At 42.7% G+C, this 17,364-nt stretch overlaps 1 protein-coding gene across 1 annotated transcript in view; it reads right to left on the bottom strand.

The window, feature by feature from the left end:
- The window catches only part of nrbp1 (nuclear receptor binding protein 1), a 110,069-nt gene extending 93,177 nt beyond the window's left edge, over positions 1-16,892 (bottom strand). The window contains exon 1 of the mRNA XM_060831249.1: positions 16,414-16,892. Coding sequence (XP_060687232.1) covers positions 16,414-16,581 — 168 coding nt within the window. The 5' untranslated portion in view covers positions 16,582-16,892. The remainder of the gene's footprint in view (positions 1-16,413) is intronic.
- Between the last annotated feature and the right edge of the window lie 472 nt (positions 16,893-17,364).

Raw genomic sequence — 17,364 nt, 5'->3', positions numbered from 1 at the left:
TGCTCCAAATTCATACATACGTAACAGGACTAAGCCACTTAGTCACAGTTCAATAAGAACCATTTTCCCACATTATCCCTATGTAACTTAATATCAACCACCCCAAGACCAATCAATCAATGTCCATCTTTAACATATTCAAAATGACTGAGTATCCAGTCTGCTGGCATAGACAATTCCAAAGATTCACAACCCCAAGTCAAAATTTCACCCCAGTTCAGTCCTACGTTGCAGACTCTATTCCAAACCAACATTCTCCCTAAGCTTCATGGCCATACAAGTGCACGGCTGCTCTGAGCACTTGCACATAGCAAGTACCATGCTGATGCAATTGGCGTCACTGACTTCCAATTCCAGAAATCATAACTGTACAGAGACCTCAGGAGGTCCCCACAGAAGCAAAAAAAGATTAGCTGCAAAGTAGCTCCAAAGTACCGGAATCATACTATAAACATTGCCTGAGGAAGAGGCAGGCATACCAACAATGCTCTTTCACAAAAAGGCACCAGAAGCATTAGTGCTACAATCATCTGCTTTCAGCTTTACTAGGTAGTCAAATGTTTCATATGTCAGACACTGTGGTCACAAAGCAAGTTGTCTTTTCTGGCTCAGTCAAAGCAGACACACTAGACAAAGGACAGAAGCAGCACTTAAAGGATTTGCTGAAAGGCCAACAGGAAATGCAACAAAAACAACCAAGACCAGAATCAATTAGACATGGCCAGACATCCCAGAAGACAATGGGATCCCGAACTGGCCTCAGTCATGTGTGGACTCATGGAAAATGATCATCCTCACTTGTGAAGAATCGCCACTATACATATAGTGACATTATGATTCCCCCTAATTCTAGTCTCCTAGCACTTATCCACACACAGTCAGGCTCATGACAAAATTTGTTTTTAAGATCATCTCTTATTCTGGGAAATGCTCAAAGTGTTCACCTGTTGTTTAATGACACAACCTCCAGTTTAAGAAGCAATCAGCTTCAATAAATGCATAATTGCACCAGCAAGTATTTAAAATTGCCATAACCAATATAAGTAGACAATTGTGACTTTTTGTATTTGGTAGCAAAATACACTTCACTTCAGTGTGGAATGATCCCTCCTTATTTTTTACTCATAGATTAACATGATACTGTGAATGTTTTTTAAATATGCTTTGTTCTTTTCCTCTTGGAATTATAAAGTACTGGCATCTATACAGTTAATCATTGCTTGAAAATTAACAATGTTCAAATGATCACATTTGCAATACTGCAAATTAATATTACTACTTACAATTGTGATAACTGTTTCAACTCAGCAAAGCTAGATTACCAAAGCTAGATTACCAAATCTTACTAAATCCAAAGTTTTGTCAGATTCAGCCATTTTTTCTCCCATAGAATGCTATTAACAAATTCATTCTCAAATTATGGTTTGTGAGCATTGCACAGATTTTATAATGCTTCTATACAAGTATATTCTGCCCTTGGAATGCATCAATTTTATAATCTAATTTCTTCTTGTTTGCAGTTACTTTCCAAGCTTAAATATGATTTTATATCAGTGATAAAAATTACAATAACTCAATAAACATATTTTTTTTAAATAAAAAAGTTTAAGTAGACAACATGGCTCCCACACCATTACTGAGCTGCTTTGAATTCTACCAAGAAAACCAACTCCCAGCATGTGCCAAGGGCATCTTTCCACTTCTCCCTCACCTGGAGCTCAAACAAGCAAATTTCATCAGTTAGCTTGAAAATACTTGAACCAACTGTTCAAGATTTTATTTGATTGGATCAGATGAAATTTTCTGATCTCAGAACAATGGCAAGAAACATATCATGATTGATGGCATGACCACAACAGGCAATAGTTAACTGATTACTCTTAGTGGTTTCAAATGTTAGTCCCAATTGATTTCCTACTCCACTCTTCATTTCATTTTGGTGCCTTTTTATTCATCTCGTCTTTCTAATGGATTTGCCATATAACAGTTGCCCTTTGCACAAGAAACCAAGCACTCACTAACTTTCCACCCTTGCAAGATTTCATTACTTTATTCCAAAATATGAAAAATGTGCCTTTTATTAAGATTAACTTATCCATATTCTGCATTTATTCCCCTAACCAACCCAGATGTGTGTCTTGGCTAACCCTACAGTTACCTGTAGTTTATTTAACAAATTTAGACAAAGTAGCCTATCTGAATCATGCATGTGTGTATTTCCGATGCGCCTGATTTCCAACAATTCGGCCTTTTCTTAACTCGTGACAGGGTTGCAAGACATGGGTCACATTGAAATTTTTGTTCAAGCAGTTAAGATGAAATTTTAGAAATAGAGGAAATGTTCTCCTTAAAAAGTTATTTCCCCCCACTTCTGATATTCAAATTTTGGTTCACAGATGCCAGCTATCTATTAATCGTATGTGCACATCCTCTATTATCAGCTGCCTTCAGAAGGAAATACCAAACAAATGATGTGCACAGCTCACAACAATTAAGCACTAGAATAAAATCATCCCACTTCAGGTCATATGTAGAGATCACTTAGTAGCATTACTTCATTCTAACCTAATGACCCATTTACCACGCCCTGGAAATCCACACAGTGATGAGTTAATCTGCTGCAAATGTGTTGCTGGTCAAAGCACAGCAGGTTAGGCAGCATCTCAGGAATAGAGAATTTGACGTTTCGAGCATAAGCCCTTCATCAGGAATAAGAGAGAGAGAGCCAAGCCGGCTGAGATAAAAAGGTAGGGAGGAGGGACTAGGGGGAGGGGCGATGGAGGTGGGATAGGTGGAAGGAGGTCAAGGTGAGGGTGATAGGCCGGAGTGGGGTGGGGGCGGAGAGGTCAGGAAGAGGATTGCAGGTTAGGAGGGCGGTGCTGAGTTAAGGGAACCGACTGAGACAAGGTGGGGGGAGGGGAAATGAGGAAGCTGGAGAAATCTGAATTCATACCTTGTGGTTGGAGGGTTCCCAGGCGGAAGATGAGGCGCTCCTCCTCCAGCCGTCGTGTAGTTGTGTTCTGCCGGTGGAGGAGTCCAAGGACCTGCACGTCCTCGGTGGAGTGGGAGGGGGAGTTAAAGTGTTGAGCCACGGGGTGATTGGGTTGGTTGGTTCGGGCGGCCCAGAGGTGTTCTCTGAAGCGTTCCGCAAGTAAGCGGCCTGTCTCACCAATATAGAGGAGGCCACATCGGGTGCAGCGGATGCAATAGATCACCAATATAGAGGAGGCCACATCGGGTGCACCAATATAGAGGAGGCCACATCGGGTGCACCAATATAGAGGAGGCCACATCGGGTGCACCAATATAGAGGAGGCCACATCGGGTGGATGAGTTAATCTGATCAACATCTTACAGAAATAAACAGCATTGCACTGTGGAAACATGGAGAAATGCTCATGAAATACTGATCTTACAACAAATTTGAAAAACTTGTACCATAATGAAGTTTTCAAAACAGAAGTTGTTGTGATTCAATTTTTGTTTCCATAGAACGTACACAAACAACTCCTGAAAGCAGAATTATATAATTATAGCTTTTCCCCTTCATCTTCAGACAAAAACATTCTAGCTTCTGCACTGCATGTCTGTCTGTCTACTCACACAGCAAAAACTACATGCAAGCTTATTTTCTCATGCAAAGCACAGTATGTCTCAATACTCATGTTGCACACTGGACACTAGCAGATTTCACAATCATGTATTTTCAAGTATTTGGGCCAGACAGAGAGACACAGACAACCAAAATTTTCCCCTGCAGCTGTAAAAGATGCAAGACCTGCCGGCACACCACCTCTAAACAGTCCTTCCAAGTGAAAACAGAGGTTCACCTACCTCTCACCCAGACTAGTTTAGTGTATGCAGTACTCCACATGTGGTCTTCTCTACATCAGAGAGACTAAACATAAACATAGGGAACATTTTGCCAATCATCACAGCCCAGACCTTAGGGTCAGGCTGACCTCCCAGTCAACTTTTTCAATTCCCCTTGCCACTCCCTCTCAGACACATCCATCCTTAAAAAAAATAATCACACAACACCAGGTTATAATCCAACAGATCTAATTGGAAGCACACTAGCTTTCAGACAGTCTCTCCTTCATCAGGTAGACTACTATGTGATGAAGGAGCGATGCTCCGAAAGCTAGTGTGCTTCCAATTAAATCTGTTGGACTATAACCCGGTGTTGTGTGATTTTTTTTTTAAACTTTGTACACCCCAGTCCAATCCCAGCATCTCCAAATCATGAATCCATCCTTGGTCTTCTCCACTACCACAGTGAATCAGATCGCAAATTGGAGGAACAATACCTCCCCTTCCACCTGGGCAGCCTACACCCTTGAGAATTCAACACTGAGTTCTCCAATTTCAAATAACCTTCCCAATCATCCTCCCAACTCCCTTTCCAGCTCCATCTCCTCTTTTCTAGCTACCAACCAGATTCAATGCTTTCATTAACCAGCCAGGGCATACCCACCACTTGTACTGACCTGTCACTACCTCACTATGTGTCCCTGTCTCCACCCATAATTCTTTCAACCCCTCTTTATCTACAGCTTCCCCCATCCCTGAAGTCAGGTTATACCAGAAACGTCAACTTCTTCACCTCCTGATGTTGCCCGACTTTGCTGTGTTCTTCCAGCCTCCAGCTTGTTTACTTTCAATTCCAGCATCTGAAGCTTTGTCTCTAACCTTATCTTGAACAGCCATATGAATACGGTGGCAAAACAGAAGATCAGAGGCTCGTGACAGCACTCTGCAGCAGATACCAGATGCACCATAATAATTCTCAAAGTTCCTATGACACAATCTTCCAAATTTGTGACGTCAATCACCTAGAGGGCCTGGGGTGGCAACTACTACCAAAAGTTCTTTCTAAATTGTTCTTCACTATGTGTTCCATATCATGGACTTTCATCGTTAAGAGGACTGTGGCTGACCCTACACCCACAAGACTGCAGTGGCTCAAGGCGGCAACTCACCACCACCTCCAGGGTAATTAAGAATGGACAATAAGTACTGGCCTAGGCAGCAACACTGATTCTGTGGACAAAAACACTATACTTTGTACATGTAAATCTTAACAAAAGGTAAAGAACACATTTATTACATTTTTTATTTATAAAGCATAAGCTCAAAGTGTTTCACAGAAATATAAAAGAATACACAACTGAAATAACTGAAAGGATGCCAATACCCAATCAACAAGTCATCCTTTATTTACTTGCACACTGTACAAGTCTGAGTCCCCTGAACTGAGGAGATCCAAATCCCCTATTTGAATATATTTTTCTTTTCTTTTTAGAGTCAGAGATATACAGCATGGAAACAGACCCTTCAGTTCAACCCGTCCATGCCAACCAGATATCCCAACCCAATCTAGTCCCACTTGCCAGCACCTGGCCCATATCCCTCCAAACCCTTCCTATTCATATACCTATCCAAATGCCTTTTAAATGTTGCAGTTGTACCAGCCTCCACCACTTCCTCTGGCAGCTCATTCCAAACCTGTACCACCCTCTGTGAGAAAAGGTTGCCCCTGAGGTAATTTTATATCTTTTTTAATTTTATAAGTGGAGGAGATGCGGTGGTCATCTCTGCCGCATCTGCTCCCAGGAGGACCAGTTCAAACACCGCACAGGATGGCCTCCTTCTTCAAGGACCGCAGATTCCCCCCAAACGTGATCGACTATGCCCTCCACCGCATCTCCTCCACTTCCCGCTCCTCCGCCCTTGAGCCCTGCTCCTCCAACCGCCACCAAGACAGAACCCCACTGGTTCTCACCTACCACCCCACCAACCTCCGTATACAGCGTATCATCCGTCGTCATTTCCGCCACCTCCAAATGGACCCCACCACCAGGGATATATTTCCCTCCCCTATCAGCGTTCCGCAAAGACCACTCCCTTCGTGACTCCCTCGTCAGGTCCACACCCACCAACGCAACCGCCACTCCCGGCACCTTCCCCTGCAACCGCAGGAAACGTAAAACGTGCGCCCACACCTCCTCCCTCACTTCCCTCCAAGGCCCCAAGGGATCCTTCCATATCCGCCACAAGTTCACCTGTACCTCCACACACATCATCTATTGCATCCGCTGCACCCGATGTGGCCTCCTCTACATTGGGGAGACGGGCCACTTACTTGCGGAATGCTTCAGAGAACACCTCCGGGATGCCCGGACCAACCAACCCAACCACCCCGTGGCTCAACACTTTAACTCTCCCTCCCACTCCACCGAGGACATGCAGGTCCTTGGACTCCTTCACCGACAAAACATAACAACACGACGGTTGGAGGAAGAACGCCTCATCTTCCGCCTAGGAACCCTCCAACCACAAGGGATGAACTCAGATTTCTCCAGTTTCCTCATTTCCCCTCCCCCCACCTTGTCTCAGTCGGTTCCCTCAACTCAGCACCGCCCTCCTAACCTGCAATCTTCTTCCTAACCTCTCCGCCCCCACCCCACTCAGGCCTATCACCCTCACCTTGACCTCCTTCCACCTATCACATCTCCATCGCCCCTCCCCCAAGTCCCTCCTCCCTACCTTTTATCTTAGCCTGCCTGGCACCCTCTCCTCATTCCTGATGAAGGGCTTATGCCCGAAACGTCGAATTTCCTATTCCTTGGATGCTGCCTAATCTGCTGTGCTTTAACCAGCAACACATAACCAATGTCCTGTACAGCCACAACATGACCTCCCAACTCCTGTACTCAATACTCTGACCAATAAAAGGAAAGTATACCAAACATTTTCTTCACTATCCTATTGTTTAATTGTCCACCGCCATTCATAACTGGATGTGGCAGGACTGCAGAGGTTAGATCTGATCCATTGGTTGTGGGATAAATTTAGTCCCGTCTTTGTCTTGCTCATTATGCTGCATCTAAGTAGTACTGCTCAGTAGGTTCACTAGGTTGACACCTCAATTTTAGGCATGCCCGTACTACTCCCTACCTGCGCTCTCCACTGAACCAGTTTTGATTGCATCCCTATCTTAACTGCATGCCACACCTGCATGCTAGATTTCAGTGACTTATGAACAAGTTAACCTCCATTCCAGATTGTAAATATGGTGAGACAATACTATGCTGGATCATTTTGTGATATAGTAATTACCAACGTTATCAATCTACACTGAGAAGAATGTAAGCACTTTGAGGAAAAATAGTTGCTTCTAAACTAAGTGAAAGAAATGACTTTCTGCCAACCAAATTCATGAAACATTGCAACAAATGAAACAAACTTAGGATGGTGATGAGCAGTTATCCTTTTGCACATCAAATATCAACATATAGTCTCATACAAAACAACACCTAATTGAAACAAATCAAGAGTGGTAAATTGGTAATGTTACAATAACAATACAATCCTTATCCAATTAGCAGGATTTAATCCATCAAGATGAATGCAAGAAATAATTCGACAAAATTGACCACAATATATTTTGCCTGGGCAAAACTGAATTCAGCCAGGTGAATTAAAAGTATTTTATTACCATACCAAATTCCTAAAAGGAATGCAGAGCTTTGGCCTGTATGCATACAATTTCATTTTGAATCTGTTCCTCACATTTGCAAGAGAGAACTTGAAGTCCATGCTATAATCAAGTCTTAGAGTCACAGACACATAGTAACTACTCAAAACAACTGAATTTATCTGCACATAATATTTCGGCCTCCAAAGTGCATTTCCTGAAACCGAGAGACTGGCCAAATCAAACAAACACACAAATTACAAGGGGAACTCAGGTGGTCTGGTAGCATCTGTGGAAAATAGAGTTAATGTTGTATCCAGTGATCCTTCTTCAGAACATTGGATTCAAAACATTAAAACTTTTTCTCTCTACGTATGCTTCCAGACATGCTGAGTTTGTCCAGCAATTTGTTTTTTTTTTAAAGAAAATGATCTCCAGGAGTGCAATTCTTAGTTCCATCAGCAAGTTAAGATTTGTTGCTCAGGTTGAGGTTCTGGATGCAAGTTTGCTCGCTGAGCTGGAGGATTCATTTTCAGGCATTTCGTCACCACACTAGGTAACATCTTCAGTGAGCCTCCGGACGAAGCACTACTGATGATTCCTGCTTTCTATGTGTGGGTTTCTTTGGGTTGGTGATGTCATTTCCTGTTCTTTTTCTCAGGGGGTGGTAAATGGGGTCCAAGTCAACGTGTTTGTCAAAAGTGTTCCATTTGGAATGCTATGCTTCTAGGAATTCTCGTGCGTGTCTCTGTTTGACCTGTCCTAGGATGGATGTATTGTCCCAGTCGAAGTGGTGTCCTTCCTCATCTGTATGTAAGGATACCAGTGAGAGAGGGTCATGTGATTTTGTGGCTAGCTTCGCACACCAGTATCCTTACATACAGATGAGGAAAGACACCACTTCGACTGGGACAATACATCCATCCTAGGACAGGTCAAACAGACACACACGAGAATTCCTAGAAACATGGCATTCCAACCAGAACTTTATCAACAAACACATCGAGTCAGACACATCTACCACCCCCTGGAGATAAAGAACAGGAAATGACATCACCACAGGAAATGACACCACCAACCCAAAGAAACCCAAACATATAAATAGAAAGCAGGAACCATCAGCAGTGCTTCGTCCAGAGGCTCACTCATGTTACCTAGTATGGTGTTGAAAATGAATCTTCCAGCTCAGCCAGCAAGCAAACATACATCTTAGCCCTGTTTCAGTCATTCAAATATTCACCTTTTAGTTTTATAACTCAAACGTCAGTTCATCAAGATTACATTGAAATGGTCTCATCATCCTGGCAGTATTAGAAAAAGTCTGGTTCAATTTTTAAGGGGTTGTTTATTTTCTCTGCAAATCAGTCAAATGAAGTTGAAGCAAAGAAAAACACAGCTCCACTGGTGCAAAGCAGTATTTTGCCAAAACCTAACACCAACTGAATATGTTTACATTCCTCTCACAGAGAGATTGCACAGGCAGGCAAACATACAATTAATGTCTTTACTTTTTTAAATATCGAATCACCAAATCAAAGTTTCAAATTGGTCATTGCATATAAGCCAAAAGGATTGCATAACAATGAATTCAGAGATGAAATTGGGGGCTCAGTACATTACAACAGTGCAAATTAGATCATGAATGCATTATTTTTGCCTTAGCAGCTCAGATCCCTTCTATCAATGGTACTGTAGCACAAAGCTGTAGAGAACAGATATGCTTATTAGCCTTGTGGTGAACTTGCCATTTTGTGATCTTCATTAGAGTGGCAATGCACACAGTTGTTCCTGGTCCCTCAGCTAAAAAAAAATACATAATTTGTCCTGGTTCTTAATCTAATGGATAACAAACATTAGAAAGTGCACACAGAGGTTGAGGAAGAACACAATCAGGTTTGCCTGTAACATTACACCTCCATCCCAAAAACAAAAATTGCACATTTACACTCAGCATCCATACACAAGAACAAAATATGAATAGGCTGTTCATGCAGTTTGGTCATCAGGAGTCAGGAATGAAAAAGATGAATAAACTGGCACCTCGAATTTTGTAGCCTAGAGATTATCTAACAAACAGTGAAATCTGCATCAGTTTGCAGTTCTCTTAACTCACTCCCAACACATTTTTGCTACCCAACAGATACAATATTTCAGTGATTAAAATTTTCTACATCTTGAGTAAGTGTCCTTGAGAATCATCCTAATATTTTCCCTTTGTTCATAAATTCCCATGGTAATCAATTTTCTGTCTTCTCAGTTTTGATATCCAGCCACTTTTCAAATGAAATTTTCAGATTTCCTTTTCTAATGTCTGCAAAGTCTTAGATGAGTGGCTGCTATTGTCCAGTTTGAAGCATTTAAATGCAAATTTTGGGTTACATGCTTAGGCTTGAACCAAACATGAAAATCATACTGTTGTACAGCCTATGAATGAGTCACATTTAAGCTAAATAAAATGCACTGGAGCACAGTACTTTCTCCAGCCCTATCTAAAAAAAGATGATAAACTGATGGTTTCCGTGCATTTCCTAACCACACTTGCTGAACAAATGAAATAATTCCAGGATCTTGCAGTCTGAAAGATCAACAGAGTGACCTCACCTGAAGAGTTATCTAGTTAGATGTACCTCTCTAAAAGCTGTCACTAAAAGAGAAAATGGGGAAGTACCTTCAATTTAAAACCCCATAACTCTTCATTCTTGTTCAAGTCAGCGATTAACTACTCCTTTGTGTGCAATGTAAGTAACAAAATTTCACCGTAAGTGAAACTTTCACAAGGAAGCTTTGTATTGCACCAACGAACAAACCAATTTACTCGGATTTCCAATTTCATTCCAAATACAAGCTCCCTAGTGCTACTGCACTTATTAGTGCAGTATTACTGCATTTATTAAATCTGTCCAGCATTAAAAGGTGACAAAGTACTGGCTGCATGTTGCTTACAAGCTAGAGAAATAAACTCTCTAAACCAATACTTTATAAGTAGAGACAAAAAAAAAAATCACTGATCTTGCTTTGAAAAGTTAAATTACATATCCAAATTGCATGGCATCCACTGCTATCTTATCCAAGTTTACAGAATTCACACATGGGGTCACTAAGTACGACCACATTAGTCAAGTGCAGGAAGATCACATTATTCATCCACTTGATATTCAAACAGATCCTGCAATCACCCAACTCTGCAGAAAAAGCTGGAAAATAGTGGTGTGCATAACAAACAAATCTTTGCCCTATCATAAACAGTCGGAAGGAAAACAGACTGTGACTTCTCCCTAGCTAATTCAGTTAATGCTGTTTTTTGCCTTCATTTCACTGTAAGCATTATGTTGCAAAGCAAAAAAAGGGAAAGGAAATGAAACATTGATTTGCACATCATACTTTCCTTTCAGTATGTAATCACATTCAAGTGAAATGATACTTCAAGATATTGTATGGATACATTGAAAATCTCATGCCAACTGAGCTTATCCTGTTCATCATGTCAACTTTCTGTTCCCTTGGCAGAGTTCCCACTAAACTGGTGGCCACCTAATTTTGCTCCTTGGCCCTAATAGAGTCATCAAGATGTACAGTACAGAAACAGATCCTTCAGTCTAACTTGTCCACACCCACCAGATATCCCACCCCAATCCCACCTGGCAGCACATGGCTCATATCCCTCCAAACCCATCCTATTTATGCACCCATTCAGATGCCTTTTAAATGTTGCAGTTGTACCAGCCTCCACCACTTCCTCGGCAGCTCATTCCATATACATACCACCCTCTGCATGAAAAAGTTGCTCCTTAGGCCTCTGTTATATCTTTCCCCTCTCACCCTAAACCTATGCCCTCTAGTTCTGGACTCCTCCACCCCAGGGAAAAGACTTTGCCTATTTATCCTATCTATGCCCTTCATGGTTTTATACACCTCTATAAGGTCACCCTCAGTCTCCCGATGCTCCAGGAAAAATAGCCCCAAAGTGTTCAGCCTCTCCCTATACCTCAAATCCTCCAACCATGGCAACATCCTTGTAAATCTTTTCTGAACCCTTTCAAGTTTCACAACATCCTTCCGATAGCAAGGAGATCAGAATTCCATGTAAAATTCCAACAGTGGCCTAACCAATATCCTGTAAATCTGCAACATGACCTCCCAACTCCTGTACTCAAAACTCTGACCAATAAAGGAAAGCATACTAAATGCCTTTCTCACTATCCTATCTACCTGCGACTCCACTTTCAAGGAGCTATGAACCTGCACTGCAAGGTCTCTGTTCAGCAACACTACCTAGGACCTTACCATTACATGTACAAGTCCTGCTAAGATTTGCTTTCCAAAAATGCAGCACCACACATTTATCTAAATTAAGCTCCATCTGCCACTTCTCAGCTCATTGGCCCAGCTGGTCAAGATCCCGTTGTAATCGGAGGTAACCCTCTTCGCTGTCCACTAAGTTGGCTGATGACACCAAAATTGTAGGTGTAGTGACATGTCAAAGGCCATACAAAGGGACACAACAACTGTTGTGATTTGGATTCATTCTACTTAAAAAGGTAGGAAACTAATTGGTGAGGTTCAACTATGAAAAGGTGCACATTGAGAGGTAATAAATATACTCATTTATGGAAAGTGGGGGAGTTTCCAAGACCAAAGCGGTTGAGTGTCCTTTTTGTTGTTGAAAAGGGGTGATAAGATATCATTAGAATTTGATAACCCTTGGGGAAAGGAACCACTAGTCATAGTGGAGCGCCACAAGGATTGGTGTTGGGTCCACTACTTTTCATCATTTATATAACGATTTGGATGTGAACATAAGGGGATGAATGGAGCCCATGTTTAATGACGTGGTGTCAGTCAAGCTGGCTGCTTCAGCCCAAGTGGTGTCAAGCTTCCTGAATGTTATTGGAGCTGCATTTATCCAGGCCAGTGGGGAATATTCCATCATACTTCTGCCTTGTAGATGGTAGACAGACTTTGGGGTGTTAGGAGGCGAGTTACTCTCCAGAGTATATCTAGCCTCTGACTTGTTCTTGTAACCACTATGTTTATGTGACAAATTCAGTTGAGTTTTTGGTCAATGGTAACTCCAAGAATGTTGATGGTGGGGAATTCAGTGAATATCAAGGAGTCTAGATAAGATGGTCTCTTATTGGAGATGATCATTGCTCAGCATTCATGTGGAGTGAATGTTAGTTGCCATTTCTCAACCCAAGGCTAGATAGTGTCCAGATCTTGTTGCATCTGAACATGGATTGCTTCAGTGTCTGAGAAGACACAAATGGTGCTGAACATAGTTTGTGAATGACTGCACATCACCACTCTGACCTTTTGATGGAACGTGATTGATGTTTGAGTGACCCACATTCTTGCAGCACCAATTTCTTCTATTTTTGCTGCTATACATATCCCTTCATGGTGCACTCCCTCATGTAACCTCTCCTAATACAAGAACTTGATGTTACTTGAACTGTGGCCTCCAGTACACAGATCAGCTCTCCCCATCCCTCTTCCTTCACCCTATCATTATCAACTATGTCATCACTTATCTAGGATCTTTAACTCTGGAATAACTTAAAAAAAAAACTGGAGTAGGGGAACTGGAAGCAGCAACAGTTAGAAAGGGATGATGCCACAAACAAATAACAACGGGCAGGAATTCAAAACTGAAAAAATAGAAGCTAACGCGAATCATGAGAGAGAAACCAGCAGGAAAACACTGGAATAGTCAAGTCTGGTGGTGACAAGGCATGAATAATAGTTACAGCAAAGTGTTGTTGCTTTTTCTGAAGATGATCCTCCAGGTTCAGAAACTCAAACACTACTTACATAACCCTGACTCAGCAAGGAAGTGGTTGCTAACAGGCTGCGGTTGAATTTAAAGTCATATGCAAAGAAGTCAGGAACCCTTTACAGAGGAAGGAAATCATGATCATAAATGGGTCAATTCCTTTTTGTTGCATGGGATTTCCAAAACTGGAACCACACACAAGATCATTTCTGTAAAATGTTGATATCTTTGAAATGGAATGATAAAATCACCTTTTAAACAAATCGACCAACTGATTTCCTTTAGCATTCAGAAAACTAAATTTTCCACAACTGCACTCAAAAAAACAGGTTTTAATCACCATTGTAAAATATCCGTGTCTATCTCTGGTATCTGCTGTCAACAAATTTCAAGCCCAATAAACTCCCCACCATTCCAAACTGATATTACATACTTGATGGAATAAATAGAATATCTGTCGCCTATATTCCAAGCTTTTGAAGACTATATATGGAAATGGCAGATGTTAAGAAAGCATGTCTTGAAAACAGCTGCACCTGTGAAAAAAAATGACACCAGAATCCAATCTCTAGCAGTGTAAAAGATATATTAGAAAAATGCTGTTTCACCGGTAATATAATTAAAATAGATTACAAAAAAAAGCGCAAGTTAGCAGAAACATTACAACTAATTTCTGCTATTTTGCAAGTTATCTAATTAAGACCTTTCACAGTTCAGATATAAACCAGCGATACGGAGTTGCCTGTTTTAAATCATCAGTTTGTTCTACTTCAAGTTGTATAGTCAGAATATAGAAAAAGACCTTTCTGTCCATTGGGTCCATGCTGGTATTCAAGAATTTATCTATTCTAACCTGATTTTCTAGCACTTAGCCCATAGCCTTGTATGCTGTGGTGTTTCAAGTGCTCAGCTAAAGAGATAAAGTCATTACATTCCCAGAGGACCATAGGGCTGCTATTCCATTATAGAGACAACTAGTGGTGAGTTTACCATGAGGGTCACCAAGCCTCAAGTGATAGACAAGGTTGTAAAGCCGGCACCTTCATGGTGGCCTCAGCTGGTGCAAAAATTGAAGATGTGCTGTTGGCATCATTCTGCTTCGCCCACTAGTCATCCAGTTTAATACCCCTTAATGTCTGGTTGTTTCCCATTTCTACCACCCTCCTAAGAACTAAATTCCTGACACCCACCATTGTCTGCACAAAAAGAAATATCTCAAATCCCCTAAAACACAGAATAAGAGCTGGAATAGGCCATTTGGCTCTGTGAGCTTGCTCCACTATTCAATATAATTATAGTTGATCATTCCACTCTGTACATTGTTTTCACATTCTCCCAAGCACTTGTATTTCTTTGTCCCCTATAATTTTAGCTCACTGGCTCCTAAGCCCTCTAAGAGTAAAAAGATTCTTTCTACATATCCTATCCATGCTCCTCAGAACCTCATAAACCTCAATGAGATTTCCTCAAAAGGGGAAGGCAACAGCCTAGCGATTTTATTGCTGGAGTGTTAACCTATGAATCCATTATCAATTGTCAGAAAACCCATGTCATTCACTAACGTCCTTTAGGGAAGGAAATCTGCCATCCTTACCTGGTCTAGCCGATATGTGACTCCAGACTCTCAGCAATGTGGCTTACTCTTAACTGCCCTCTGGGGAATTAGGGACGAGCAATAAGTGCCAGTGACATCCTCATTGTGAAATAATTTTAAAAGATTAACTGCTGTAAGGAATACAATCCAAACCTAATCTAGTCCAGTCTATCTCCACAGCTAAATATTGAGAGACAAGGTGAACAGCGGCAGGCAGATTTCAATGTAAATAAATGCAAGTTTATCCATTTTTGTCAAGCAAAAAGGCAAGGGTACTTGCTATGTGGCATGAAATTAAACATGCCAAAGAGGCTTGCAGTTCAGGTGTTTAAGTTTTGAAAATGCCATGAACAGGTGAAAATGATCAAAGCAGCTATTGGCATGCCAGCCTTTATATTGAGAAGACTGGAGCAGGAGGATGCAACATTTATTTTGCAGCTATACAAACCTCTGGTTAGACTCCACTACCCTCAGCAGATCTGGGGACACCAACTCTTAGGAACAGTTTATTGTCCTTGGGAGGAGTACAATGTAGGTTTACAAGAATGATACTTGTACTTAGGGTTCAGCTATGAGGAGAGAATATCAAAGTTAGCCAAGTTTTTCTAGAATTTAGATGGTTGAGGGGTGATCTCAAAGATAATAACACAAACAGCCTAGGTGGTCAAAGAAATACTGGTTGGCGATTCTTGAACTAAGGAGCAAGGTATAAATATCAGAGTCAGACCATTCAGGAGTAATCCTGGATTCAAGGTGCTGGAAAAGCACAGCAATTCAGGCAGCATCCGAGGAGCAGTAAAATCAATGTTTCCGGCAAAAGCCTTTCATCAGGAATACAGGCAGAGTGCCTGAAGGGTGGAGGGATAAATGAGAGATAAATCCCTCCACCCTTCAGGCACTCTGCCTGTATTCCTGATGAAAGGCTTTTGCCCGAAACATCGATTTTACTGCTCCTTGGATGCTGCCTGAACTGCTGTGCTCTTCCAGTACCTCTAATCCAGAATCTGGTTTCCAGCATCTGCAGTCATTGTTTTTACCCATTCAGGAATGATTTCAGGAAGCAGTCCTAACCAGGAAGGGTGGCAGAGGTTTGGTACATGCTACTACAAATAACAATTGATGCTAGATCAGTTGTTAGTAATAAAACTCAGCTAGTTTTTTTTTCCCTTGTTCAGCAAAAGGTATGAAGGCCAAAAGCAGGTGCATGGAGCACTGCCACGAATGACAGAACAAACCAGAGGGACTGAATGGCCTACTGCTTTTCCTATGAATAATTCCAGCAGAGGCCAGACATCACGTTAGTGAATCTACTCTGCAAACCCACTGGGGCAACCACATCCTTCAGTTTGCAAGGTAAAAAGTCTGGTACAAAAGGCACAAGTTCCTGGACAAGCTTTATCGCATTTGTTTTTTTTAGAAAAAGGAGAAACTTGGGTTTGAAATGCTTCAGTTAAAGGCGAGTTAGCGGAGGGACGAATCATCCATTCAGAAGGGGTTGCTTCACCCTCATCAACCCCCCCCACCCCCCACCTCACCATATCCATCCCCATCATTAAAGGAGCTCACCTCCTCCCGTCGCTTCTGCCAGCGGCCACACGGACTTTCCTCCAGGATCTCGCTCTCGTCCTCGCTCTCATCCTCCTCTTCGTCGTCCACCTCGGCGGCGGCGTTCATGGCCTCGGCCGCCTTGTCCGCCGCTGCGGCCACCACGGCCGTCTTTTCGCCTTCCGACATCCCACCCCCCTCCTTCTCCCCTCGAAACAGGGGGGGCGAAAGAAACACTCAGGGCCCAGAGACCGGATGAAGAGAGAGAGAGAGAGAGAAGGGGGGGGCGGGGATAGGTGAAACACCCGACAACTCCTGGTCCGATGATTGAAAATCAACACTATCTTCTTGGGGGAGCTACCATTTGAAGATATAGGAAGCTTTCGTAAAAGATCGCCCGATTTCTTCCTCTCGATCCCACCTGGGCGTTAAAATCTCCTCAGCCCCACGTTTAATGGCGACCACAGCTCCATTCGCTCGAGCTCACAAGCCGTCCCGCCCACTTCCCCAGGGCGATGGTTTGCCAGGCAGCGGAACGGACCAATAGGAACCCGGAGTGGGGATTGCACGCGCCTCTTCGCCCACTCCCCCGGGCGACGGTTTGACGGGCTGTAGGGGCTACCAATAAGCGCTCGGAATGGTGGAGGGCCGGGCCGGCACCACCCACTTCGCCTCCGTGACGGACACAGCGACGTCGGGATGGACCAATCAGCGCCACGCTTTTGGTATGCGGAGCGCAGCTACCTGCTTCCTCCTCAGCGACAGTTTGACATCTTGATATTGACCAGTCAGAGCCAGGCGCGCGTGGTGGCAGATCAACGGTTATGTCACGTGCTTTACGAGTCGCTGAGGCAGGCAGGACAGACCAACGCCAGCCGCCTTCCCCATTGGAGGGATTCAACCGCTTCCTGGTAACTTTTCCGACCAATGCTTACCCGCCGATTGAGTCTAGTGACGGCTGCAGCAACCAAT

Source organism: Hemiscyllium ocellatum, chromosome 10 (assembly GCF_020745735.1).
Source record: "Hemiscyllium ocellatum isolate sHemOce1 chromosome 10, sHemOce1.pat.X.cur, whole genome shotgun sequence".
NCBI lineage: Eukaryota > Metazoa > Chordata > Chondrichthyes > Orectolobiformes > Hemiscylliidae > Hemiscyllium > Hemiscyllium ocellatum.
This window is presented reverse-complemented; position numbering and strand designations above follow the sequence as displayed.